The following is a 24,753-nucleotide window of genomic DNA, read 5'->3' as shown; positions in this document are numbered from 1 at the left end:
CTTGTATCACCAACCTGTCAGAAACATTCTGTTGGGATGGCTACCTGCGGGCAGGCGCAGTCTTAGCATTGCTGGTGGTCATGTTCTCTTTTTACTCCTTGGTGTTTGGCATCTGCGCCGTCTTTTGGTCCGCAGCATGCATAGCGTTGTTTGTTTGCTGCATTTGTTGAGCCTTTTCTCATTGCACAGGATACCAGCCGGCATGGATGTTCAGCACATGCACATAGCACCACCCGTTTTGGTTTACGAATCGCCACGTTATCATTCTTGGATCGATACATACTGGGATCGAAGTTACGATACCACATTTTGGAACGAATAATGACCTGAGCTAATCTTGCTCTATACAATTGGTTCGCAATCTGCCATACGTGAGAGTAACATATTTCCATCAACGACGTGGGTACGACACGGCACGCTTCGGTATTCAAATTAAGCCGTGCAAGTCTTGTGCCCGCACAGCGCTCATTGGACTGCATGTTTCGTTTGAGAGAGGTGTTTGCTTACGTGCTAGGATAATCTAGAAGACCAGTTCGTTCTTGAGGCGTACAATCCCGACAGCTTAGGATTGACAGCTGACAGGTGATACGACGTCGAGCACACGCGTGGCACATGGCTAAGCTCGTCTTGCGTCGACTGCTGGGAGCACATCGCCACATCGCACTCTCCATGACGCTGAACCTCAAACCCGCATCTCTCTGCAGCATTCAAGCATGTTCGATCACGGCATCAGCCCAACGCTCTCCGTACGACCCTCCGCCTCGGCCCCATGAAGTCTCAAGAGAGAATGCGGTGATTTTTTACTACGCAGCTGATACGTAATCGCGGCGAGCGAAGTGTATCAAGGATATTCTTATCGTTGAAGCTACTGTATCGTAGCAAGAACATTGTCACGGCACTCGACGATGATTACTCGAACTAACCAATCAGGACATCTTTTCCACCAAAACTGTCGCAATCACATATTCCCAGCCATGCATTTGCGTCGACGGAATTGCATGGGTTGACTTTCGCTTCACGACAGTCGGTCTGCTCATCAATCTCGGGCTGCGGCTTCATATCCCATGAGGAAGGTCAAACAATAAGCAGGAACCCGATGCCTCATCATTTGGTGTCCTGATTCATTCGCCGCTTTGTGGTACCTTAGGTCAAGTGTGGGTGTACAAGCTCAACGACCATCCGCTCTTGCCGTCAACAGCGCTGCTAAAATGCATCATCCGCCTCATAATTGACGGACATTGTTTAATATCGTTTGATGTATTCGAAGCATTCTTTACCGAACCGCCTCTCTCGGTATGATATCATTGCCGCCACAGCGAAAATTAGGCAGGGTCTTGTTGAGCACTACTGCAGAGTGTCTGCATAATGACCTGGCACTCCACACTAGCCTCATGTTTTGCAGCCATGTGGGTACGCGAACGTGCTCTTGGGCTGAAGTTGTAAAGCACCCTCACGCTGCAGCCTCAGGTTCCAATTGCATATTGTTCATGCAGCTTTCCCCAGTGCGGGTGTTGACAAGCATCTCATCCGTACCGCCTCCCAGCAGCTGCCGACAGACTGTCCCCAACTCTCCGCAGATAATAGTAGGCTGCGCATGGCCTAGACCATGCTTGGGATTCTCGCATGCCCCATCGGCCCGCTCTGGAGCGCGTTCGTCCAGCCCAATGGCTCGGGTGTGGGAAACTCGTTATTGGCCACATAAACTGAGTGCTCCGACGGCTTCTAACAGCATATGCGCATGTCACTTGCGAGAAGAGCATGACCGACGAGACGGATGCTTGCATACCCTCGTCACTCACTACCATATCTGTCTGCTTCTTCCGTCTATAATGAGGCTCTGTGTCGCTCTTATATGTTATAAGTAGCTGCGCCCTTAGAATCGCTGCTAGGCTTGTCGTATCGAGCCAGTCTCAACCCTTTCTTAGCCATCTACCTCTATCCCTTGCAACTTATTCCTTGTCTGCTACCCTCACTCGTTCTGCGTCTATCCAAAATATACTTATCATGGCCAATCGAGATCCGTGGACGCAGCGCCTTCGAGGTATGCCTATTCGTTTCAGTCCTTGATTCAACGCACACTGATGCGCTTTCCAGATCATTGCCTGGCAAGAGGGCTACAGGAACCAACCTACACGGATCTTTCTGATCGCCGTGGTGAGTCAAATCTAGCATATCGATCCGTCAATACAAATTCGCATATCACTGGCTAATATCCATGTTAGGCGGCCGGACAGCCTGGTCAACCATGGTCACTATCCACGGTTCCAACTTCCAGGCGAGATACTGGTACGATGTAAATTATCTTCCCAATGCAAAAGAAGACGCTGCCGAGATCGCGCTGCGCACTCTGACTGGGACTACGAACCAAAGTCAGTCACCGCCGCCGGCAAGCCACTATCGAACCATTGGAAGTCGACAGGACTCAGCTGTGAATGCTGGGTAGCTAGCATCGCCGTTTCTGCTATTGAGTAGCCTTCGCTGCATACTCGATCTCTCTTCGTGGACCTGTCAAGTCTCAAACACCCTTTTAATCACGGTAGAAAGCGGTCAGAAAGGAGCGTGGTGGCATGAATATGGAAGAAACTTGGAGGGCGGCGGCTTTTTTGTTTACATCATATCTGTTGCTAATTAGAAAAGTCTTTACATGTTATTGAAACGTGCACACATGAAGTTGTACAGTCGTCGCTTCCGCCACTGCTCGTTGGTGGTACACTAAACCCTAGCGCGCTTGTTGAACTGACGTCGCTTCATCGTGAAGCTTCCTAGACAGTACGAGCTTTTTCGCGTTGTCCTTTCGCCATCGACCCATGCACTCAAGACATACCGACGGCATCGACGGCAAGCGGGGTGGTGTCGGCTGAAACTTCTGGATCTCGTCTTGCCAACCCTTACCTAGGTAGTGGAGAGTCAGGTCTCCACTGCTACACCGCGAACACCTGACCGCAGATCAGATAAGGTAGGGAATGCAATTGATCAGTACTACCCAAGACGATGTGTAGGCGCCCGGCACCTGCTCCCCGCAGGCGAGTTCGTTCATCCCGACTAGCTGCCAGTGCAGCCCCACCCCTCTCGATTCGAATGCACGCATCAGAACGTAAGTGCATTTGACAGCCTAATGCCCAGGCTACTTAGATTCCGGCGAGCGGCAGAGATACTGTGCAGATACGATCTAAGACTATCCGATGCATCATACGTGGCCGCATGTTCGTGGTATGGCCTGGGAAGCGACCCAAGGGAGAAGGTCTGCCAGCGTTGTAGCCTCATTAGCAACCCAAAACCCATGAGGCCATAACAGCGTGAACACGTGCGGCCCAACGCTCCATGTTCAGGTCTCGATCCGATGCATGATGCCCGCCGAACCTGCGGGCCACGCCTGACGCTTGCATCCAGAGGATTCCGCAGCTGAAGGATCAGTTCGTCCAACAAGCCACGTCGCATATGCATCTCATATACGCGCGATACTTGTGACACCTTAGATGTGGGTTCACAGGAGCCAGGGATCGGGGACATCGCCACGCTTCTGAATCACATTCGCCGAGTTTCGCTACGAGGAGGGACTGACATGCGCCTAAACATTGAAAACTTCATCAGCGCATGGTGAAGGCGTTTCATACGGTGTAGGAATTCTTCCTGTAGTGGAAACAGTCCGCGAGCACGGCTAGGGCAGGTGCGTAGAGTGTTGATCTCTTGGCTACACTCGAGGCAGGAAGTGTGTGGTTAGGGGACATGCGCCAGTCGCCTCTCACAGTGTTTTATCACCAGGGTTTGCAAGGCCTCCGCGGACTGTGGCGAAGAGAACGCCGGTTGGTGCTGATGTTTGAACAGGCTGGTCAGCATATTGACAAATCGTTGGCCATGCACCGTTTTGATGGAAGCGCCAAACTTCTCACTTGCGGACCCCACGCCAACTTGTAGGAGAGCAAGAAAGCCGCACTCATTCTTTAACATCTAAGATTACGTGGTGAGTCGGAAGCCGCCTGGGTCTTTCGCCCATGATATACATGCTATTAAGATAGAGGCTGATACTGCAACGGTACAGGTTTAGGGACTCTTCCAGCATCCTCTGGTTCAGGAGGTTCGCCGGTCCGCGCTTGTGTGTAGTATTACCGCAGAACTCATGCTAATAGATAGTGAGACATTTTTCCATGCTTCCATCATCAGCGATATTGCGAGCAGCGTGAGATGCTGCTTCCGGAGTCATCAGCTAAACGTTTAAGTATTTGAAGTGCTGCAGTAGGTGATGGTTGCAACGAGTGACCTGCCAAATACGTTCACTCCCTGCGAGAGCAGTCGTGCAGATCCCGGAAGTGCCGTGTTCCGCCGATGCAACCAATCTCGCACTGCCGGAAAGCCACTGGATCTCGTCTTCATCAGTCTCACTGAATTACATCGAACAATGACACCAACTGGCTGAGCTGTTTGTTGTATACTCTTCAAATGACAATCCTTTTACAACGTCTTCTCGAGTCTTCGATCCTTCTCAGACAGCCGGCATAGCTCCTCGAACACAACACATAGCTCGTCTTCGCCCACTCCTTAAGGATCGGACTGCTGCATACACGCTTTCCCAACGCATCGTGTGATGACGCATATCCCACCCCCTTCCCGCCTTCGAACCCTTCCTTCACACCGTTGCAGACGCGCGAAGCCTGTACGTACGAACTCCGCTGCGGCGACCACAACCAAGCAACACATTGGCGCAAAGGAACTAACATGACGCGGAGACTTGTCTTAAGACAAGACTTAGGTCTATACCCAGTGTTCTCACGCCTCTACGATTGAATCGAGTCTCCTACTGACGACGGACACCCCGATTAGGCGGATACCCCCCTCGACGACTTCGATTGCGGCACGAAATTCCCCTTGGTTTAACGCCCCGCATGAGAGAAGGCATTTTGTGTATCGAACTGCCTCTTAAACAGCTAGCATCGACAGATCAGCTTCCACTATCCTCCCTGTCGCGATACGATGAGGACAACGCCTTTACTTGGGGGGGTTTGTCAACCACAGAATCTGGTCGAGTCAGTGCAATAAATACGGGCATAGTGGATTCGACTTGTGCAGAATCGAATGGAACGAATCGATGCTACCGTTGTGCTCGAGTACTCTCTAGTACGAACTGCCGCGTTCTACTCAGCTTGGCAGCGCGAACGAGTGGCTTCTGCTCGCACTTCCACCAACCCGACTATTGGATCCAACAATTAGCGCTAATGTGTGTGCAAGCAGCAGCATCATTGTGGCACAGCTACGCAGTGTATACCGCTTTTGATCTGTACCACTGAACTGTGCCACTATTCCCCACGCGCCTCTGCGAACGCTTCGCAAAACCGCAAAACCGACGAGATTCGGAACACCAATGTACGCGAACCCGATACACGCTTGTAGCAGATTTCGAACGCCGAATTAGACAACAGCCGCACGAAGCGCCGCGCTGGCGATATGTCCTGGTCATGACTAGCGACACACACTACCGAGGCAAGAGCACACTGCAGGTGGTCGCAGGCAGAATTTTACACCATACACGTCTGAGAGAACCTGGAAGGCTTGGATCTCACATGCATCACACCGAGGCGCGCTTTCTGCGGCAGTTGGGAAGGACTGCAGTGATGCTCTTTCCGCTCGGAAGTCTTCCTGCTGAGCGTCGCAACAATGCGAAGTTCGGAGATGAACGGCGAATAAGAAGCTCATGCAAAGATACCGAACCCTTGGGCTCGTAGATTTTCCCGAGTCGCAGACGATACGCAGGCTTGCAGCCGAAGTGGGAATGATGGGCGTGCGGTAAGTAGCGGCGATCAGGCCTTGCAGCTGCACATGTGCACGCAGATGACCATGAAGCCAGAGTGAGCTTCGCGACCCTGCACAACGGTGCAGAGAAGCACTCTACTCTCATGGTTAGATGCGTAAAGGGTGCGCCAAACACAGGCTGTCTGGAACTTAAACACCGGACCGAACCGAAGGCGTCCGGGGCGTGCCTTCCGCGTACTAAGACACTGGCTCCCGCTGGCTGCCCAAGTGGACACGCCCTCCTCAGTGTACAAGTCCCAACGACACCTCGAAACACCTTTTCTGGGGTAACAACCCTCAGCCATGTGTACGACGCGTTCTTCCACAAGCTTTACCGACCGGCGATCCTTTCTCAGTGACGTTACGCATACGTCGAGTCCACCTGACCACTCTCGCAACGCACGGGCATCGTCCATCAGATCGACGCTTCCGACAGTTCCGCCATGTGTCAGTTCTCCTGTTACAACAATGTGGAAAGATTGCAACAGTTCACTGATTGCGTTTCCCTGCACCCACGTCACAGCGGTTGTACCATGCAACAGCGCACTCTCCATGGCTTGCCTTCACTCAGAAGCAGACCGTAGGATCGTAAAAGCTAACGGCCTAGGACCGACTCATTATTCGAAGCGCGCATGAGTACCGACCGTCCCTCCCACGATCGCTACACTCGCTGGCATCGATCACCCTTCCTTCGGTTGAACCTACCTCACCCTCATCGCGTTCGATTCGAAACCACGTACACAATCACTTAAGATACGTCGGGATTTCCCTGTATCACTATACTGCTTCGATGGATGCTTCCTCGATCGTAATCGCCAATCGTTCTCCTCCTCCGTCTCGAAACAACAGCCGGCTATGTACCTGTGGTACTGAGACTCTATGTGCAACAGATAGCCGATCAGGGCAGAAGTGACGAGAACTCCCGGCCGAGTAGTCTCCAGCCTGCGAATAGAACGAGCGTGTTGATACCTATGCCGTCTTACACCCGGGATAACGATTCTTCCGATGAGATCAGGCTGTTGCGTCAGGACATTGCCACTACAGAGCCGTAATCAGTGGGTCTGCCATTGCCGGAAGGTAGCCGAAGAATAGGATCCCAGTGTTGGATGAAATTCTCATCGGACGCAATCCAGTGGCTTTCTGGAGCCAGACCACACAACCTCTAAGCGTGCAGCAATGATAGTACAGGTCTATGGGGCGATTTTGGAGAGTAACAGGTGATATGGGTCTCTGCCCCGATAGGCTATGGCGTTTGACGTGGTAAGTAAGTTAGTCGCTCAGCTCATCCCAAACACCAGCTCTTCGATATGCCGCACTTCAATTCGGATCCATCCATCTCATCGCTTCTCAGTACTTTGACTTTGATACCTAACGCCGCCAGAACGCCAACATTTCCAACAGAAAGTAATTCGTGCATCTGTCGCTCGGCGACACGACCCTCCCACCATCGCGTCTCTTCTGCATTCAATTCGATGGTTTTACAGTTGCGCGATACTTCACCAGCTAGGTCACAATCATTCGTTGTCTCCGACTGTTACTTCGACGTCACGGTCGTCGTTCAGCTGATTGGACGGACATTGTGGAGCAACGGGAGCACCCGCGAGGGTACCTTGCTCACTCAACGACCAACTTTTCCTGGAGACAAAACAAGCGTGCCCCATGTCTTCAGCATATGCGCCCACTTCAAACAGTAGCATAAACTTAAAGTTCATGACTTTCCCGTTCTTCGGGACAATTGAACCCTATTCCGTGGCGTACCGTGGGGATCCGCATGTATCATGTAGCACTGGTAATTCTCCGCATTTAATGAAGCAAGCCACAGTCGTATCTTCCATCCATCTCAAGAGTCCCAATCGTAAATCTCCATCTCTTGAAAACGAAACAGCAAAATCACCATGAGCAACCACACCCCAGAAGACCCGGCGACATCTGCCTTGCCCACCTATACAATCCTCCGAGACACAGCGCTCAATTTCATCAGAGCCCAAACACTCGACACGAATTCTCCAGAACGCATGGACTTCGATCTCATGCGTACCTACTGCGCCCCTTCCTTTGAACACTCATGGGGCCACAACTACGCCGTCTCTCTCACCCCGCCTATCCAAGGCACGCATTCTCTCGACGGCTTCTTCTCCCATCTACGATCCATGCTTCCCAGACTTGAATCCTGGAAATCCAATGTCACCGACGTTATTGTCGATCCAGTCAAGATGAAGGTTATCCTGCGGATCAGCTTCATGATGCAGGCGAAAGGCGCGACGGAGGGACAGATAGTGGAGAATGATTTGCTGTGGATGATGGAAATGGAAGAAATGGGTGACGGGAAAGTGGGCATCAAGAAGAGTATGGAGTTCTTGGATGGCGCGGCGGCGGGCAAGTTGAGGGAAATTATGATGGCAATAGCGTAGGCATGTTATGAACGAAAAGAGTGTCTCTTTGCAGTCTTTCATAGCTGTTGTTTATAGACGTTGAGGTCTCGCACTTCTATCCTGACGTACCAGACGAATGCCATCTAAGTTGAGTTGTACCATGCCTGTAACTCCGTTGCTTCCGGTTCAATATGAATATCGCCAACTTTTCTCTCGCTAAAGGTTTGATATGCGTGTCTCGTGTTCAATTATGTCTTCATGTACATCCTGTTCCATCATCTTTAGCCCATCTAGTTGGAGTGCCCATTAGTGTTTCCCTGTCTGACCATCCAGGATAGCAAATCCACCTTTGTGACAACAGCAACGGCCTTTGGCTCGCCATCGACGCGCTCAGTGACAACAGCCGCGCTGTTCCACTCGAAGAACTTGTTCAGATCGCTCAAGCTGGTCTCCTTGGTAATCTCAACAAACTCCCTTCGTCCCTTCTTGCCACCCTTTTGTGTGTTCTTCGCGTTGTCGCCGTCAAGCGAGAGGCGTCCAAGATCCTTTACGACCTCGTTCAATTTGCGGAAATCGAACATGACCTCTTCGACGGGCGACTTTGGTGTGGCACGACCGGCAGCGATGTAGGATAGCAAGTTGCCGAGGGTCACTAGACCGACAAGACGCGCCTTGCCGCCGGAAGAGTATGTGCTAACGGGAAGTTGGTCGAAACCCTTCTCACGCATTGTTTCAATGGCTTCGCTGCAGGGCGAGTTCGAGGGAACGGTGGTAACGGGCTTGAGTCGTAGGGAAGCGATGGTGGCGCCGTGGAAAGCGTCGGCCTGCTTGGTGGTGGAGAGACGACGAGTGTTTGCGCCGTTTGTGTTAGGTGTTAGAGGGGGCGTAGGGGGGAGAAGGTCGTTTGCTGCAAGCCAGTCGTCGTCGACGAACTATGATACGTTAGTATGGCAGAACAGTAGCATAGGACGAAAGATGACAAACCTTGCTAAGGTAGCTTCTAATGCTGTCGGGGAGGATGACGACGACAACATCATCTTCGGTGAGGTCCATGTCTTTCGCGGCTTCGACCATGGCAGCCATCGCACTACCAGACGAACCACCGCAAAGAATGCCCTCTTCAGAAATCAGCCGGCGCGCGTACAAGAACGATGTCCGGTCGTCTGTCTTGTACCACTTGTCCACAATCTTCTGCTCCAGGACGTCAGGGATGAAGTCGTATCCGATTCCCTCAACCTTGTAGCCCTCGTTCACACGTTCGTCGTTCAGGGTCGCAGGGAGTGCGAGTATACTGCCGTGTGGGTCGGCAGCGACAATCTTGACATCCTGCTTGTGTTTCCTCAGACCGCGCGCTAGGCCTGTGATCGTGCCTCCAGTTCCTGCACCAGCAACAAGACAGGTGATCTTGCCGTCGGTCTGTGTCCACACCTCCTCGGCTGTGCCGCACTCGTGCGCGAGCGGATTGTCGGGGTTCGAGTACTGGTCGAGGATATGCGCGTTCGGGATCTCCTTGACTAATCTCCTCGCGACGCCGATGTGACTTTCGGGGCTATCCCATGCCGCACTTGTCGGGGTACGAATGATCTCGGCTCCGAGCGCCTTAAGAACCGCCACCTTCTCGGGACTCATCTTCTCGGGAAGTGTGATGATGGTTCTGTATCCCTTTACCGCACCCACCAAAGCCAGCCCAATACCCGTGTTACCAGACGTAGGCTCGATGAGTGTGTCACCGGGCTTTATGCGACCAGACTTCTCAGCGGCTTCGATCATGCGAAGCGCGATGCGGTCCTTGACACTGCCGCCGGCGTTGAAGGCTTCGACCTTTACGTATACGGTGGCACGGATGCCCAGGGATTGCGGAATCTTGTTCAGGCGTACGAGGGGCGTGTTGCCAATCTGCTGCGTTATGCTGTCCATAACCACAGGTGGGATGGCGGGGCGCGTCTTGGTAGACATGGTGGCGGTATTCGTGTGCTGAGGCGTGTATGTGATGCTGGAGTATGTATCGTGAGAGTTTCTGGAAGTATAAGTAAAGAGAGTACCCGCACGTCAAAGGCGAAGAAGATGTCGTAATACGGATGCAAAGTTGTCGCGCAGAACAAACTCGATGGCCTGACCCGCAAATAGCCGCCGCGCTCAAGCCACCGCTAGTAGATCCTCACAACGCCAGCCGGATACGCTCAATCGCCACCTTCACGCCGTCGCCGCCACTGTCAGCTGCCTAGGCACGTGGTGGGTATGCATAACATCCATGAATCAGCATCTCGGTAGCCTATCAACCGTCAACATGGTGGCAACTGAACCTCAAGCACTCATCACTTCTATGCCTGTTCATTTTGGTGATATTCTGACATCAACTTAATTCGATCCATGGCTGCAAGATGGAACCACGAACAGCTCTCTGCCATTCTCAGCTCTACTCGACCAGGTCTGAACCGAGCTTCTGTTGATCCTTTATTTCCAAGTCTATCCCGCGCCGATGAGGAGGCTATCCGCGACGTAGATCCATCATCCACAGAAGGACACATACTATGTACTTTCCAAGATCTTCTCACTCACCGAATCAATCCCAGAGCAGCAGCAGATATGCTTGGTTCACTGACTTCAGCTCATTGCTCCTCGTCAACACCCCATGATGCGAGCATACTCTGGGGCGCCATATGCCATCGTGGCGAGACATGGCCGGAAGCAGAACTGAGGATATTGGCCGACTTGGTGGTGGAGCTTGCGAGCTTGTCATACCCTTTACCAGAGTATTCGTACGATACAGATGAGCCGGTTCAGGGCACCAGTAGCTTTGTGGACTTACCTGGCTTCGGTCATGAGCTCGTGGGTTATTTGCAAGGTATGGACATGAACAACCGCCGTGCTGAAAAGTCTCAGAAGCTGACAGTTTTCGGTCCAGGTCCAAAGTGCTATAGCTTGCAGTTCATGACCTCCGAAGCTCGCAAAGACGCGACGTTGAGGACGGCTGAATCAATGACGGAACGCATTGTCAGTGGTGATGTCGTCCTAGCTGTCAGAGATCTTTACAAGAACATCAACACGTTCGCTGCGCTTCTTAGCTGTTACCACATTCGAGGTGCACTGCCACAAAATAACATGGACTTTCGTGGCATGGCATGCTATCCAATTGTTGGTGCCCTGGAACACGAACTCAGCCTCAATGAAGTGACGCAGCATTTCGATGGCTCTGCTACCATACCTGACCAAGACTGGGCGGCTTTCAGGTCATCGCAGCCTAGCATAGACCTCCCAGCAGCTACACAATGGCTGTCACTCCTGGGTCACGATCTTTACGACCGTGTGATGGACTTTGTAGCGCCAGTCGGTCCTTCGTGGAGGGCCAAGGGCGGCGAAGATAGAATTACGGTGAAAAGATGGCAGTTCTGGCAGAATAGACTGCGGTACTTTGCCTCGAGCGATACCATTCTGGGCGATGGAATCAAAACTGCATGCAGACAAGCAGCAGATCGCATGGACGAGGTGACCTGAATGAGACACCACGGTACTTAGTACTGCGCTAAGTGATCTGAACAGGCTTTTGCTAAAGACAATTTATGCATTGACCAAGCGGTAAGCTTATTATCGATCTGCTTCCCAATTTCGATCTCTTCGTCCCGCGTGCAACTACGAAACTTAGATCGGCCGCGGCCTGCTCTTACTCTTGACAAGGAGTTCGGCCTAGCGGACAGTACGATATACCAACTAGTACTCTGTGCTTGGATCTCTCACCCCGCAGCTAGGGTTGATCTCGCAGGGCGAAAAAGAAGGGGGGGTTTTTGCAAATGAGTGTATTGGGCTAGATTTTCTATGAAAGTAACGCGGGAGACAACACCAAATCCAGGAAACAGAGACTGAACGCTACCAAGACACAACAGCTAGATCCGGCGTGCATCTAGCCGGCGCGGAAGTAAGGAAAATGCTGGAGAACAAAGGAAATCATCCATACCACCGAGAAGACGAGATGTTGCAAAGAAGTTGTTGGGTTGCATCACCATCAAAGGCATCAGCAGTGTTGCTGAAACGAGAGGATCAGAGTACCAAGTCCAATGGGTCGCCCTCACTGACCTGTTTGTCCTCCGACCTTTTGAGCAGCACGGATGCTTCATACTCGGTTGTATCCTGTGAACATGTAAGCAAAATTTTCGGAGCGTGGGTGATAGAATTACCTCATCATATAGTCGCTCCTTCGTCAACTCGGCCCAGACACGTTCGCCCATGTCCTCCATAAATTTTGGACCGTTCGGGTTCAGGAGATCGAGCTCATGAATCTCTGTCTGAAGAGGCTGGGCTAGAACACCGGCTGTCCTTGGGAAGACCTGAGTCTTCTCAGGCAGTTTGACATATGTCAAGGGGAAGTAGCAGCCGCGCCCATCACCCACGAGAGGTAGATACTGGTGCTCGATCTCGTTGCCGTCATTGTAGTCTACATCTGCGTCAGTTACTGTGATTCATCGTCGGTCTCATGAAACAAGACTTACTCTCTTCGAAATATTCGTAAACAGTCTGGACTTCCTTATCTTCATTGTTCGCCTTGTTCTTGCTTTTAACTGTCACTTCGACAGCCTGGACGACCTCACGGATCGGGAACGGTTTATACCATGTTTCGATGCTTCCTGCCGTAGTCTTTGATTTGGTAGCGGAGTAGTTGCGCTGAACTTGCAGCCCGATCAGAAGGTCTTCGATAGCGGGTTGCAGACGGTCAATGTTCCCGGCGTTGATCTTCTCGCCAAAAACATCCAACAGTACCTTGTACATACTGTCATATGTAGTTGGCAAGGTACAAGTGAGGTCGAATGTCAGGTGCACCAGTTTCTGCCTGAGATTAGTCGATAGATAGTTGCGTATGCGAAGTGAGTAAGGTGAGTGGCTCGATCGATGCGGATCATCTGCAGGGGAAGGTGTCTGTGTTTCATTGCCCTGATGAGTCGCGCATCCTTTCACCATCGGTGTTATCGCTTTGCTCCCGTTTGGAGTACTATGGAAGGATTCGCCGGCCATACGGAGCATATTGGAGCGCGGGAACATAGTGGCGTGACGCTTCTGAATCAGAAGACCGAGACTTTTGTAGTAAAGCTTGCGATCTTCTTCATCTTTGCCTTTCAACACAAAACTATCCATGGTACTGCACTTCATCGGCCGTTCGATGGGAACATCTTTTGAGTTTTGGGGGGCTTCGGGGAATTTGATTTTCAAGGGTATGTCACCCGGGCGAACGCTCTTCCAGAAGTCTTCGTCCCGCATCGAGTGACATGGAATGATGAGGTGAGATTCGTAGCTTTTCCCGTCTGGCTTTTTGTTGATAGCAGCGATATTCTTGAAATACACGAAAGTGTCGTTGAACAGCTCGGTCCACGCGGAGTCTCGATGCTTCTGAGCGTACACATAGCCGAAATCTGGATCACCATTGTCGTCAATTTTCTTCAAAAAGTAGAACCTTACAGGAACAATCAGAAGATCGGGTAATTCCTCTAGACGGTAGGTAAGGCGACCAAGCACGGTCTTGGAGGATGCCTTCCATGCTTCGGCGTCCGACTCGGCCTTTCGTGCTCTCTTCGCAGCCTTTGACTTCTTCGCCATTGTTCGTATTGCTGTCTTGAGTCCGGATTGGTGAAATATCGATGGAAGGATGAGACGCCGGTGCGATGGTGAGCACTATTGGGTTGAACCACTCACCCTCTTATACAAAGTCTTACTTTCTATTCCCGCGCTTGCCTCCAGTCATTTGGCCACGATGAGCAAGCTCACGCGCTGCTTGCTCAACCTTGGGAGGTCATGGCGACTGGTCATGATACCAGTTACTCGGTTTACTCGTGAGCTTGCCTCGGAACAATCGCGTAACGACATACGGACACATCGAATAACAAGTGAAACAACAAATACTGGGTGGTGTTTGCTCTGCACGAGACGTAGAAGAGCAACTGTTCTAAAACGTGCATTGTCAGGTGTTAAGGGTATCATCCTCGTACTTCGATGCGCTTGGCGGCTGTAACAGACGTAAGATCACCTCGGTCTCGAAGGAAGAGGCAGTCAGGCCGCAAAAGCCTCACGATTTCAAAAGTGCAACAGCAAACTTGATAATCTACACGCGTTAGTCATGACCTAGATCAAGGTAGAATGGACCTACTAGTTCCATTATTCAACGAAGGGGGTATCGATGTATCGGTACACACTCGAGCCTCGATCCATCCTACCCTCTGTGGCCACCTGTAGCTTCTTCAAAGCTGCTCAGCAACCCACTGCCACCATTGCTCCACATCAGCGCCCTCCTTACCCGCCTGAACATTACCCCCAATCACAGTCACACTCGTCCCGCTCTCTCTCATTTGCTCAAATGTGAACATGCCCTCGCCGCCCTCACCCAGCCACTCCTTCTCCTCGTCTACCTCATCTTCGCCACCATTCAACGCCGCACCTGCATCGCGAAGCGCCTTCGCCCTGTTACTCCTGACCTCGGTGATTGTCTTCTCGAGCGAGTTCTTGACAAGGTTTGCGGGCAACGCCGTGAAAAGATCCATCTTGTTCGCCGCAACAAGGACAGGGATCTCCTTTGGCCCTTTGCTTGTGGTAGCGTTGGTGTAGCGTTTCTGTAGCGAGAGGAGGATGTCGTGAAGGTACTCTCCGGCCTCGTTCAGTCCTGCTTCGTCGCCTAGTTGAGCGGCGTCGACGACGAATATTATACCGCGGATGTTCTTGGGGTCGGCAAGCTGGGAGGTCGCATAGTGACGGAGCTTGCCATGGCCAGGCGTGTCGAGGAGGAGGAAATTGCGAGAGCGCTCGAAGGCTGGATCGCCTGGTGAGCGGTAGTGCGATGACGCGGGGACGTGTGGGCTGGGGAGGAGAGCGGAGACGGTGAGAGGTGTGGTGGACGTGTGCGTTTGGGTTGTAGCGTTGCGCTCGGCCTGGCAATTGTTAGACAGTATGGGAGCATGGGTCTGGGAGATACGCTACCAATGTCGTAAAGGCCGTCTTTCCACTGCCGCTTGGGCCGGCTAGCAGGAAGGTGGGAAGTTGCGCGGCTGCAGCTGCCTTCTTGTAGAGGACGGTATGCAGTAGTATGGGCAGGCAGAGCGCGACGAGGAAGGTGATGAGGATAGTCGACAGGTTTGGGGAGAAGGCTGCCGTGAGCCAGCTGTCCTGATCGTACCACGCCATGGGGACCGGTGTGTGCTGTCGACAGAGCGCCGGATGCGCAATGCTGTCGGATGCTGGATGGAGCGTGTATGCGAGCCGCGTCGGGGTCAGGACGCTTCAGGGTGTCGCGTGGGTGAAGCGATGACGTGACACCGTTCAGCATCAACCAAAGTTTTGGCCGCCGGACCCTGAGTCAAGAAGGGACGCCTGAGCCGCGGGGAACACGGGAGCACGTCCGACGGCAAGAGCTTACAAGAACCTCACGTCTGATCTTCTTTACTCTTCTTTGCATGTGCGAGCACCTTCTCAGATATTCTGCGATGCTGGTCGCTCGTCTTGGCCCGGGCAACGCCCACGTAACCAACATGTACGCCAAAAGTCGCGTCGAGCCATGGCGTCGAGACCCGCCAAACATCACTTTCGGAAATGCTACGAACCATGATAAACGAAAAAGGGCCGCCTGCATTCGACAACTATCACACGCTTTTAAGGCACTACATAATCATACAATAGACAAGGGGCCGCCGTCATTAGCTTGCTCGTGCGCCGTACATCTCCCGTCCCTTCGTAACCGTGCCTTACAGTGGCTACGCAACCCTATAGGATCCTACGTCCTAGCAGATGTTGCATTTTCCTTGTGTGCGTCCTCGATCCTGCGGATCCAAAGCCTCCAAGGCTTTCCATGGCCGTGACCCATTACTCATACAACCATGATTTGCCGTTGCTGCCAAGCTCGCAAGGACAGATGCTGGGGCGCATAAGTCAGAGAGCGCCATACAGAGGCAGCACGAAAGAGATGGATGCGACCGTCGACCTTTTTTTACCTCCATGCGCCATGCACCATGCAAGAAGCATTCGTACTCATAACTCGTAGAATGTGCCCTCGCCCTGCACCATCTGCACGTCTCGTAATGCGTAAAGAACACCATAAAACAGAAGTAAAACAGAGAAAGACATAACAGCATGGGAGCGACGTGTAAAGAAGCTGGTCCCTCCAGGTCATACAGGCAATGACACCGGAGGTACCGCCAGAAGGGGGCAGAATTAAATATGCTTTGTGATGACACACCAAGACATGTACCAAGGTCAACCTGACCAGCAGTTGAGGCATCATATGCCAGCAGAAACAAGGGAGGTCATGTGCTGTCGGCTCAGATCCCAAGGAACGGGCATTGTACACATGTTCTCTGGAATCAGGCCAACACTGAACGTTGTACCGTCGCCAACATGCTCGAAGCCTGCGATGTAGCCTTTCTTGCGCCATGTATGATACACCTCTTCGTGTGCCGTTCTGACCTTGTCTGAGCTGCGGTGTTTTGGGCGTCGTTCGTTTGGGGAGTGGTGCTGGTGTGAGGGCTCGTCGGTGTTCGTGTTGGCAAAGGATCAAGTACAGTAACAATAACAAGGCCGCCGCAAAACCGAGATGTCATCGCGAAGCACCCAAAAATAGCCGTCGTTGGTAAGAGCTTCCCAACTGCCTGTACGAAGTGCAGTGAGGCGGAATTTCGTTCGAGAAGGGAGCGAGCCTCAGTCCATGTTGAGCCGGCCAACATGGTTCATGCAAGCTATGACAGCAGTCTAGTGGATGCTTGTCAATAAGTATGTGCTTGTACGTCGGGATAGTATCCGCGACTGCTCTCCATGCCTTGGAATCTTCCACAGCCTCCGATGTGCCAGCCAGCAGTTGGATACTCATCCTTGATCCTGCGATCGGGTGGCGGTAGAGTACTTTCAAGCTTAGTAGGGATAGTCTCGTAGATGGACGCAGGATAATAAGAATAGTCCTGAGGGGCATCCATCATCTTCGCATCGTCGTCTTCGACCATGTGCTGTTCGCCGCTAACGCCTTCGACCGGACCTCCACTCAGAGAACTTGCTGAGCTGACCGAATGACTGCCGACGGGACTTGGGTCTAGCGAGTACGTGTTACCACGATACATGCTGCCGCCCATTCCAGTCGCACCACCGCCCGACATACCGTTCCTCCAGGCCGGATAGGAAGGTTGGCCACTTGATCCCAGCCCATGATGACCGCCTCCACCGAGGCCAGACCCAGGCGCGCCTCTTGGGGTACCAGCATTGTGTGGACCCTCGTTCTGATAATGGCTAGGTGACCTGCCACGGACAACGACGGGAGACGACAGCCGGGCTGCGATCTTGACCCAACGGGGCTCGGATTCTCGTGGAGTTTGCACGTTCGCCCACAACTCGACAATCAGATGGTAGTACTGTTGTTGAGCGCGACGCTTGCCATTATTCGCCGTTGCCGACTTGAACTGGATGCGTTCGAATGAATGCTGGTAGTTGCTACTGGCATGGCTCGCTGGGGAATATTGTTGCGACGAGTCGCTTTCGCTCTGCAATGGTAGCTGAGGACCCGGCACGGTTGAGGTTTGGTGAAAGTTACTCAGCCCATATCCACCATGCTCATGGCTCTTTCCCGGTGGTGTTGGGGCCAGTAGTTCCTTCTTCATCGCGAGCTGCGGGCCTTTGTCACGCTTAGGTGTGTGCTGGATCAGCTCGATAGTCTTGCCTGTGGAGCCGTCCACAGCCGCTGCAAGAGATACTGCCATGGACTGTATTTGCTCCGGTGGTTTGCCTGTCTGCTCGAGGTACATACGGGCGTTTGCGATCCAGGGCGTAAGCTGGAACGACACGTTGACAGCGAAATAGTTCCTGCGGTAGCATGTCCATACTCGATCACCGGAGTAGAAGAAGCCCTTCTCGATCTTGGCGTCGATATTGGGTGTCACTGTCGAGCCTTCGCAAGTGATGTTGCCCCATGTCTCCTGTGCGTTGAAAGGCGGCGTCTCGGGTGAGCCTGAGGGCGTCGCATAGGTGCTCGCGTGGTAAGCACCGTTGTAGGTCAACGGCATGGTGGTGGCAAGCACACTCCTAGGAGTGTCAGGTTGGGAATTGTACCGGGAAAGGTCAGCTCGAGGGGACAAGGCGTTGGGATATCTATGCACGCCAGGCGTCCCTGTCGTATAATTGTCCCTTGCCGACGAACCCATGGATGGTGACACAGAATGGCCTAGTCCTGGTGATCTCGCCGGAGGTAACATTGCCGACGAAGAGGGATCGTTTCTATCGCGTAGCTGTCAGCTGTCATACATCGCTTCGGGTTCTACACGCACGAGTGCGCCACAAAGAAAACCTACAATCGTCGACTCGAAGACATGCTGCCGTAACCACACGTAGTGCTAAAGTAATTGTTTGGTACGGAATAGTGACTTGGGTAAGTGTTTGAAACCGTCGGAGAGAACGTAGTGTACGATGAGTATGCCAGTGCTGATGAGGCGTTGGAGCTTGGCGAGGTCGATATGGAACCAGACCCTGAGTCTGAAAGAGCCACGCTCGACTGGTAGCTATAGAATCAAGTCAGTCAAACTCGCAAAACAGAGCTATCCGGCCAAAGTGATGCCAACGACAACGATGTGTAACCAAGAGTAGGGTGGCACGGTATAAGTCGTCAACCAGACCAGGGGCGGTACGGCATTACCGCTAGGCTTGTCGTGTGATCAATGTGACAGACCAGCCTGTTGGGAAGACCAAGTGCGCCATGCATCCGGAGCGTGTGCGACGACAAGTATGATGGAGGACATTGACTACGTGTTTGTTTTGGGGTAGGAGAAGCCTGAGCCTGGGCTGCACCACGCCATAGAGGCGTCGAGGGATGCAGGCTGGGGGCCACAAGGCTAGGCAGCACCACGGAGCCTGCCATGCCAGCCCGGGAAGGAAACGACCAATGAGAGCATCTACTTACGCACTGTCGGGACGATGTGTACCGTAACGGCCTGTAATCGAGCCCTGGTGGATACCGGTCGCAGTATGTGCTAGGACCCCGTCGCGTCTTAGCTGATCGGGTACGGCTGCGTAGGAGTTATGATGTGCATGCGCACCAATATGCTCGATGCATTCCTGGTCCGAAGAGAAAGGGTTCTCCGATGCCAATGGCAGCGGTGATTGCAGCACTGCTTATCCTGCACGTCAGCCAATCAATCCAGGGCAGCCGGTGTGCTGTTGAACAAGACGTGTGACAATAACGGACAACGTGCACGGATGCGCAATGGAGAGGAGAGAAAGATGCGCGTGGGACGTGGTAGCACAAGCGGCACCGCGATCGGGTGGCAGGACAAGCGTGCGGAACGCACTACAGGAACAGGAACAGATGCAGGCCCACAGTGTGGTGCAGTGAACAGAGGGGAGAAGGCCGATGCACCAACTGTGTTGTGGTGCAATATAAGAGCGCACGCGGGAGGAATGTTGGCCTGGGAAGAATGCGGAGAAGGGCGCCAGCTTATGGCTGGATGTGCAGCGCTTGGGGCGAGCGACTTGGGGGTTTGGGGGTTTGTGTATTGCGCAGGACATGGGTTGCAAATACTTGGGGATTTGGCTTACCTTGATTCATCGTTGCAACAGCCAGTGATGTATCGCCGTTCTGCTGAGATCTATCGCAGCGCCTTGTAGAGACACAACAACCCTTGCGAGAGACTGGATCTTACGCCTGACTCTACCACTCTACGCAGCAGTTCCGACAGTCTGGGTCGACTTCGATGGCGCCGGCAGTGGCGAAAGGATTTGCTGCTGACAGAGTTCCGCTGCGACCGAACTGCTTCGCGCCGTCGCTCGAGACGCGGATTCGATCAGGCGAGGCAGCGAGTCAGCGTTTCGCGTGGCGGTTGCGATGCTAGGCTTCGGGGTGCCGGGCCAAGCGTCAAAGGGTTGCTGAAAGGGGATGGTGGTGAAGGCCGACGACTCGTCTAATTACGCTGTTGGTTCGCTTGAGAGGCAATCTGGGGGGTTTAGCCGGCACAAGGGCGGGATCCTCGATTAGCTGCCGCTGCGCTGCGCTTCGCTGGGGGCTAGGCTCCGTTAATGCTGATGTTCGAGGGGAGATGCGGCTATTGCGAGCAGACAGTGCAATGCGTATATTGTCCAGCACTGTGGCTCGGTGGTGCGCGCGCTGCACTCTGGTCAATCGGTTCTTCAGCGCTCAGATCTACCGCAAAGCTTAGTCAATGGGCCTGTCATGGCAGGGACAGAAGGTTGGTGGGTGGACTGACAGTTTTGGGGTCGAGGAAGGTGCGATGCAGTGTGCGTTGATGTCACCCACGGCGGCTGCGCATTACCTTAAACCCTGGAGTTATAACGGCTCGTCTACGCAGAGCGAGGAGGCCCGCAGCTGCGCTTTGCTTCTTCCCGCGCACTCTACGCAGATCTGGAAGCTGGAATCCCGAGCACAGACAGGTACGGATAGCGGCCTTGTCGCTAGGTGCCTGGATATCTAGCTGCGACGTAGGCGGTGTGGGCGCGTCTCTGACGTCGCTTTCCTGCGATCTGTCAGTCTCGCAATATCAACCGAGGAAGTGGTCGCAACGGGGGTGGAGCTTACAGGGTTCTGCTGCAGTCTTCCAAATCAAATGATGTGGCGTCGACTGATGTTCAATCGTGGCGGCTTCGACGAGGATGCTGACCCGTTGTCGGACACTGGGCGATTTGCACGCACGCCAGGTTGGAGGAATTGCTCAACAGGAACAGATTTACTGCATGCACTGCAATGAGATGTTGTGACAGAGACCAGAATCGACAGTGATAGTGCCGTTGACGTATTGTGACAGATGTGAGCCAGGTTCGGTATACCAAGGGTCCGTATGGTGAAGGGGCCGAAGCATATATGCACCGTGCCCTCTATTAAAATTTGAACTCTTGCTTTCAGACCGTTGCACAAGGTTGCCAGGGTTCAAAACCCCCGTGATCTTCGAGGCTGGTAGGGTACCGGCTTATGGTCTCAGAACAATGACCTGGAGTAGACTGTTGGGAATAGTGGGTCCAGGGAAGGGACTAACGGCAAGCAATGGAAGAAGTGGGAGGGCCCAAGGATACGAGCGGCTGTCGAATGGGAGTGAGCTTGCAGAAAGTGGATGGTTGAAGTACAGTTGACAGGCAAGAAGCGCTACAGCTCGATACAGAGTAGAGACGGACTAGGGTGGTGACGGACTTGTTGGCTCAAAGGAGAATGCCTACCAAGTGAGAATAGCTTCGAAGCATGCTTAGCATGCTGGATCAAGATTCAGCCCCAATGCATATGATCCGTATTGCTCAGACCTGGCCATTTTCTAGCACCACGGTAGCATTGGCAAGCTGCAGCGGCGAGCCTTTCCCAAATGGGGAGCCTATATATCTCCGATGTCAGGGAGAAGTGATTTGCCTTGGTGCCCAGGATTACGCTTTTCGAATAGTCGCTGAGCTTCGCATTCCTTGCACGGAAGAATGGGCTTTTGCTACCTCGCGGGGCCAGGGCCCACCCCCATGCCACACATCGATTGGCGCGCCCGGCAAAGACATCACAGTCCCGTGCAGCAACGCAGGAACATGGACCACAACACCACTCTCGAAATGGGGGCCGACTCGACACGGCAGCTAAGTGACCGGACTGGCGGGTCGTCGATGTTTCATCTCGATCAGCCGCCCGGAATAACCCTTGAAGCGAACAGATGATCATGGTTTGCTCTTGCTACGGCTGTGCTAGATTAGACTATCAGTCACGGGCGGCGTCCAGTCAGCGGCAGATGGCGAACGGGCCAAGACCAGGCGTAGCTAGCAGCGCCGCGGGCCGACAACCGTTGGCAGACGACAGGTCGTCCCGCAGATGGACAGTGAAAGAGGGAACTAGAGGACAAGAGGGTTGGGCTCGAAGCCGTTACCTGTCACAGAGACGAAAGCGACGGCACTACTTGGCCCCACGGGGGAGCGGTTTGACGTGACTGAGGTGGACGAGGGAAAGCATCCACATACAGGCGCCACTGCCAGCGAGTGATGCGCAGATGTTGCATCGCCTCGAGGTTTGGGTTAGAGCACTATCAGCGCCATGATCCGGGCTTTCATCTGCCCCAAGCATACTGCGACCCGACACAGCGGTAGATGCGCAACGCTCCGAAAGAGGGCACAGCCAGTCATGGACGGCGTGGGCCGCAGGAGGTCGCCTTTGCTCGGCGGCTGCTGTCAAGCGACGATATGGGCGCGGCGAGCGGCATTTCGAGTCCAGGGTCTCAGGTTAGGCGACGAACGGTGAGGAAAGCGAGAAGCGGCGGACCCGCGGTGCCTCCCTTGTGCAGATGGAAGATGAGGCGATACGTGATAGATGGCCCACGGAGGAAGGAGGGATGGGCGTGGCAGGGGATTGGGAAGGAGCGCCCGGTGACGTGCAGCTTCTCCCGGGTATTCCTCCTCCGCTTGTATCCTCACCTTTCCGCTTTGGGCTCTAGCGTGTCTTGGCCGCTCCCTCCGTGAAGCTGGCACGCCCCCAAACCTCCCAAGTCCCTGCCATCGCGATATCGCGCACCCAGCACTGCGCCAATATCGTCGTCTTCGTGGTTTTTCTGCTGGCTTCAGCGATCGTTCACACGACCATGGTGACATGCCAGTCCCAAACCTCGCTGTCTCCATGTGTCTCGCACGTTGCGGTCGACCACGGAGCGCCTAGGGCTGACGCATCACGAGCACTCGTCTCTTCGCAATACAGTACTTACCTCTCAATGGATACTTCACTGCCACGCTGATCCAATCACTGCCACGCCATCAGCCTCTACTAGCGAACGAGGCAGGCCACCAGGCTTGCTGCAGGGCTAAGATGAGACTCCGGGCGCACTCCCTCGACTTCTTCGCCGGGACTATCATCTGACGCGTCTCTAATGCAAATTGCTAGACCAGGATTTCCGCTTACATTCTACTCGTCCTACCACATTTTGCGCGCGTAGCCCCTGGTGCTTTCGGCACCGGCCATGACATCTCACTGCACCCATGCACAACAGCCGTTGAAGTGTAGATGTAGATGGTGGCTGAGCAAACCCAGGGGATCGCCGCTTGATACAGCGGTGCATCCAATCTTGAGGTCACGAAGCACTCGACTATCCTGCAGGGCGTCTGCTGTTGAGGCACAATGGGCTGCAGCCTCCCGCACCCCCCGTGACGGCGATGGTCGGCTGTCAAGCAGTCCTCGTAATCGATAAAACCATGGCGACCCGCAGCCGCCTCAAATGTACTATCGGGAAGATCAGGAATCGTTGCAGACCTTTCTGTGCTGTCTCAGTCGACTCGAAGTGGACTGAGGCTGCATGATCGTCAGGCTGTTGCAGCAGCTGTCTGCCGACTATTGCGTATGACATGTTACACGAGGACTGCTTATCTCGGGTGTTCTGATCAACTGATCGTCGAAGAAGCATTGATGTGACCCAGCGCTTGACAACAGAATCGTCTGCCACTTGCGGTACGGGCCGTCAACGTTGAAGAGGGTTCCTATCCTCACACTTCTTTACCGATTGTCCAAGGTACTTGCAGACCATTTCCATTGGACTAGTCACCCTATTCCAGCTTCCCGGCTATCGGGCAAAGCCTGCGTCCCACTGGAATCGTGCCGACCGCGCTGAGAGTGGTTCTAAATTCAACAAGGACGTGTACAATGCAAGCTACCGACAAAGATCAAGCACTGGCCGTCTTTCTCTGGATTATACCGATGAAGCTACTGCAAGCTTGCGTACACTTCACTGCGATTCTTGCGCATGCAGGATCATCTATTTCACGCTCAAAGGATGTCAGAATGGGCTGGCACAGTTTCAGCAGGCTCTCGGTAGCCCTCATACACATACAGCCTGTCCCCGAACATATGAGGCTATAACGGGCGTTCACGTAATGAACGGCAATTAGCGCATGTGTGCGAGCGGTGGTCTGCCCTCAAAGGACTCGCACAACGAATCCAGTGGAACTACTGAAGCTGCACGAATTTGCGCCAAGCTCCGATTCACACAGGGACGCTCCAGCGATGCTCCTGACTCAGCTAACGCATCAATACAAGCTGGCTAAGGAACCGATGAGTAGTAAACCCATGTCTTCTCAAGCAATGTCTTCAATGGCGGTTGCCCGACAGTGAACATTAATTGCAGCGAACACGACACTTGGTAATCTCCCTGATTTCATCAGTTGACCGATGCTAATGGAATCTTTTTAATCAGTGGTTCAAATCCTTTCGATATTCGACTTGCCTCTTCGAGCACTTGCACAGCCTGGTAGCGAGCTGTTGGCGTTGTACGGCGCGGCCGATGGCATCCGCGCGAACTACTACCACAACAACGAAATGGCGGCCTACCAATCGGCGCATGCGCAATATGTGGTTAGCCTCGCTATTTATGCTCAAGTTCTTTGACAGAGACATGGTCGTCGAGTGGTTGTGGTTCCCTTGGACGGCGTTGGACTCAGCCCTTTGGGCCAGTGCGGACGCACGACAAGCGCGAGTTATTCTCCGACCCTGACGTGCAGCCGCCCAGATCTCACGTTGAAGATTTCATCAACGAAGCTCAGCTCCATTATCGACCGTCTAGCGCAAAATAGCCACATTCGTCCCATATGCATGCGCACGGTATGCACACAGCCTTTGAGCGACAGTTCCGGGCAGTTTCCGAGA

The 24,753-nt window shown here is 53.4% G+C and overlaps 5 protein-coding genes across 5 annotated transcripts; 1 reads left to right on the top strand and 4 right to left on the bottom strand.

Moving 5' to 3' along the window:
• Nucleotides 1-8,446: 8,446 nt before the first annotated feature.
• On the bottom strand, nucleotides 8,447-10,112 carry J4E83_002369 (uncharacterized protein; the record flags this gene model as incomplete). Its single annotated transcript, XM_049329317.1, has 2 exons — nucleotides 8,447-9,088; nucleotides 9,141-10,112. The coding sequence occupies 2 exons, from the start codon at nucleotides 10,110-10,112 to the stop codon at nucleotides 8,447-8,449; spliced, it is 1,614 nt and encodes a 537-aa protein (XP_049192289.1).
• An 865-nt stretch (nucleotides 10,113-10,977) lies between these two features.
• On the top strand, nucleotides 10,978-11,651 carry J4E83_002368 (uncharacterized protein; the record flags this gene model as incomplete). The annotated part of the gene is made up of 2 exons (XM_049329316.1): nucleotides 10,978-10,985; nucleotides 11,078-11,651. 2 exons carry the CDS (start codon nucleotides 10,978-10,980, stop codon nucleotides 11,649-11,651), a joined length of 582 nt encoding a protein of 193 aa, XP_049192288.1.
• Nucleotides 11,652-12,191: 540 nt separating this feature from the next.
• Nucleotides 12,192-13,739, bottom strand: J4E83_002367 (uncharacterized protein; the record flags this gene model as incomplete). Its single annotated transcript, XM_049329315.1, has 3 exons — nucleotides 12,192-12,281; nucleotides 12,329-12,585; nucleotides 12,641-13,739. 3 exons carry the CDS (start codon nucleotides 13,737-13,739, stop codon nucleotides 12,192-12,194), a joined length of 1,446 nt encoding a protein of 481 aa, XP_049192287.1.
• A 638-nt stretch (nucleotides 13,740-14,377) lies between these two features.
• J4E83_002366 (uncharacterized protein) lies at nucleotides 14,378-15,314 on the bottom strand (the record flags this gene model as incomplete). The annotated part of the gene is made up of 2 exons (XM_049329314.1): nucleotides 14,378-15,061; nucleotides 15,111-15,314. The coding sequence occupies 2 exons, from the start codon at nucleotides 15,312-15,314 to the stop codon at nucleotides 14,378-14,380; spliced, it is 888 nt and encodes a 295-aa protein (XP_049192286.1).
• Nucleotides 15,315-16,849: 1,535 nt separating this feature from the next.
• Nucleotides 16,850-18,169, bottom strand: J4E83_002365 (uncharacterized protein; the record flags this gene model as incomplete). The annotated part of the gene is made up of 2 exons (XM_049329313.1): nucleotides 16,850-16,858; nucleotides 16,907-18,169. 2 exons carry the CDS (start codon nucleotides 18,167-18,169, stop codon nucleotides 16,850-16,852), a joined length of 1,272 nt encoding a protein of 423 aa, XP_049192285.1.
• Nucleotides 18,170-24,753: the final 6,584 nt, after the last annotated feature.

The sequence above is a fragment of the Alternaria metachromatica genome, assembly GCF_023757995.1.
Source record: "Alternaria metachromatica strain BMP 0045 chromosome Unknown scaffold_3, whole genome shotgun sequence".
NCBI lineage: Eukaryota > Fungi > Ascomycota > Dothideomycetes > Pleosporales > Pleosporaceae > Alternaria > Alternaria metachromatica.
The sequence above is the reverse complement of the archived record's forward strand: the minus strand, read 5'-3'. Positions and strand labels throughout refer to the sequence as shown.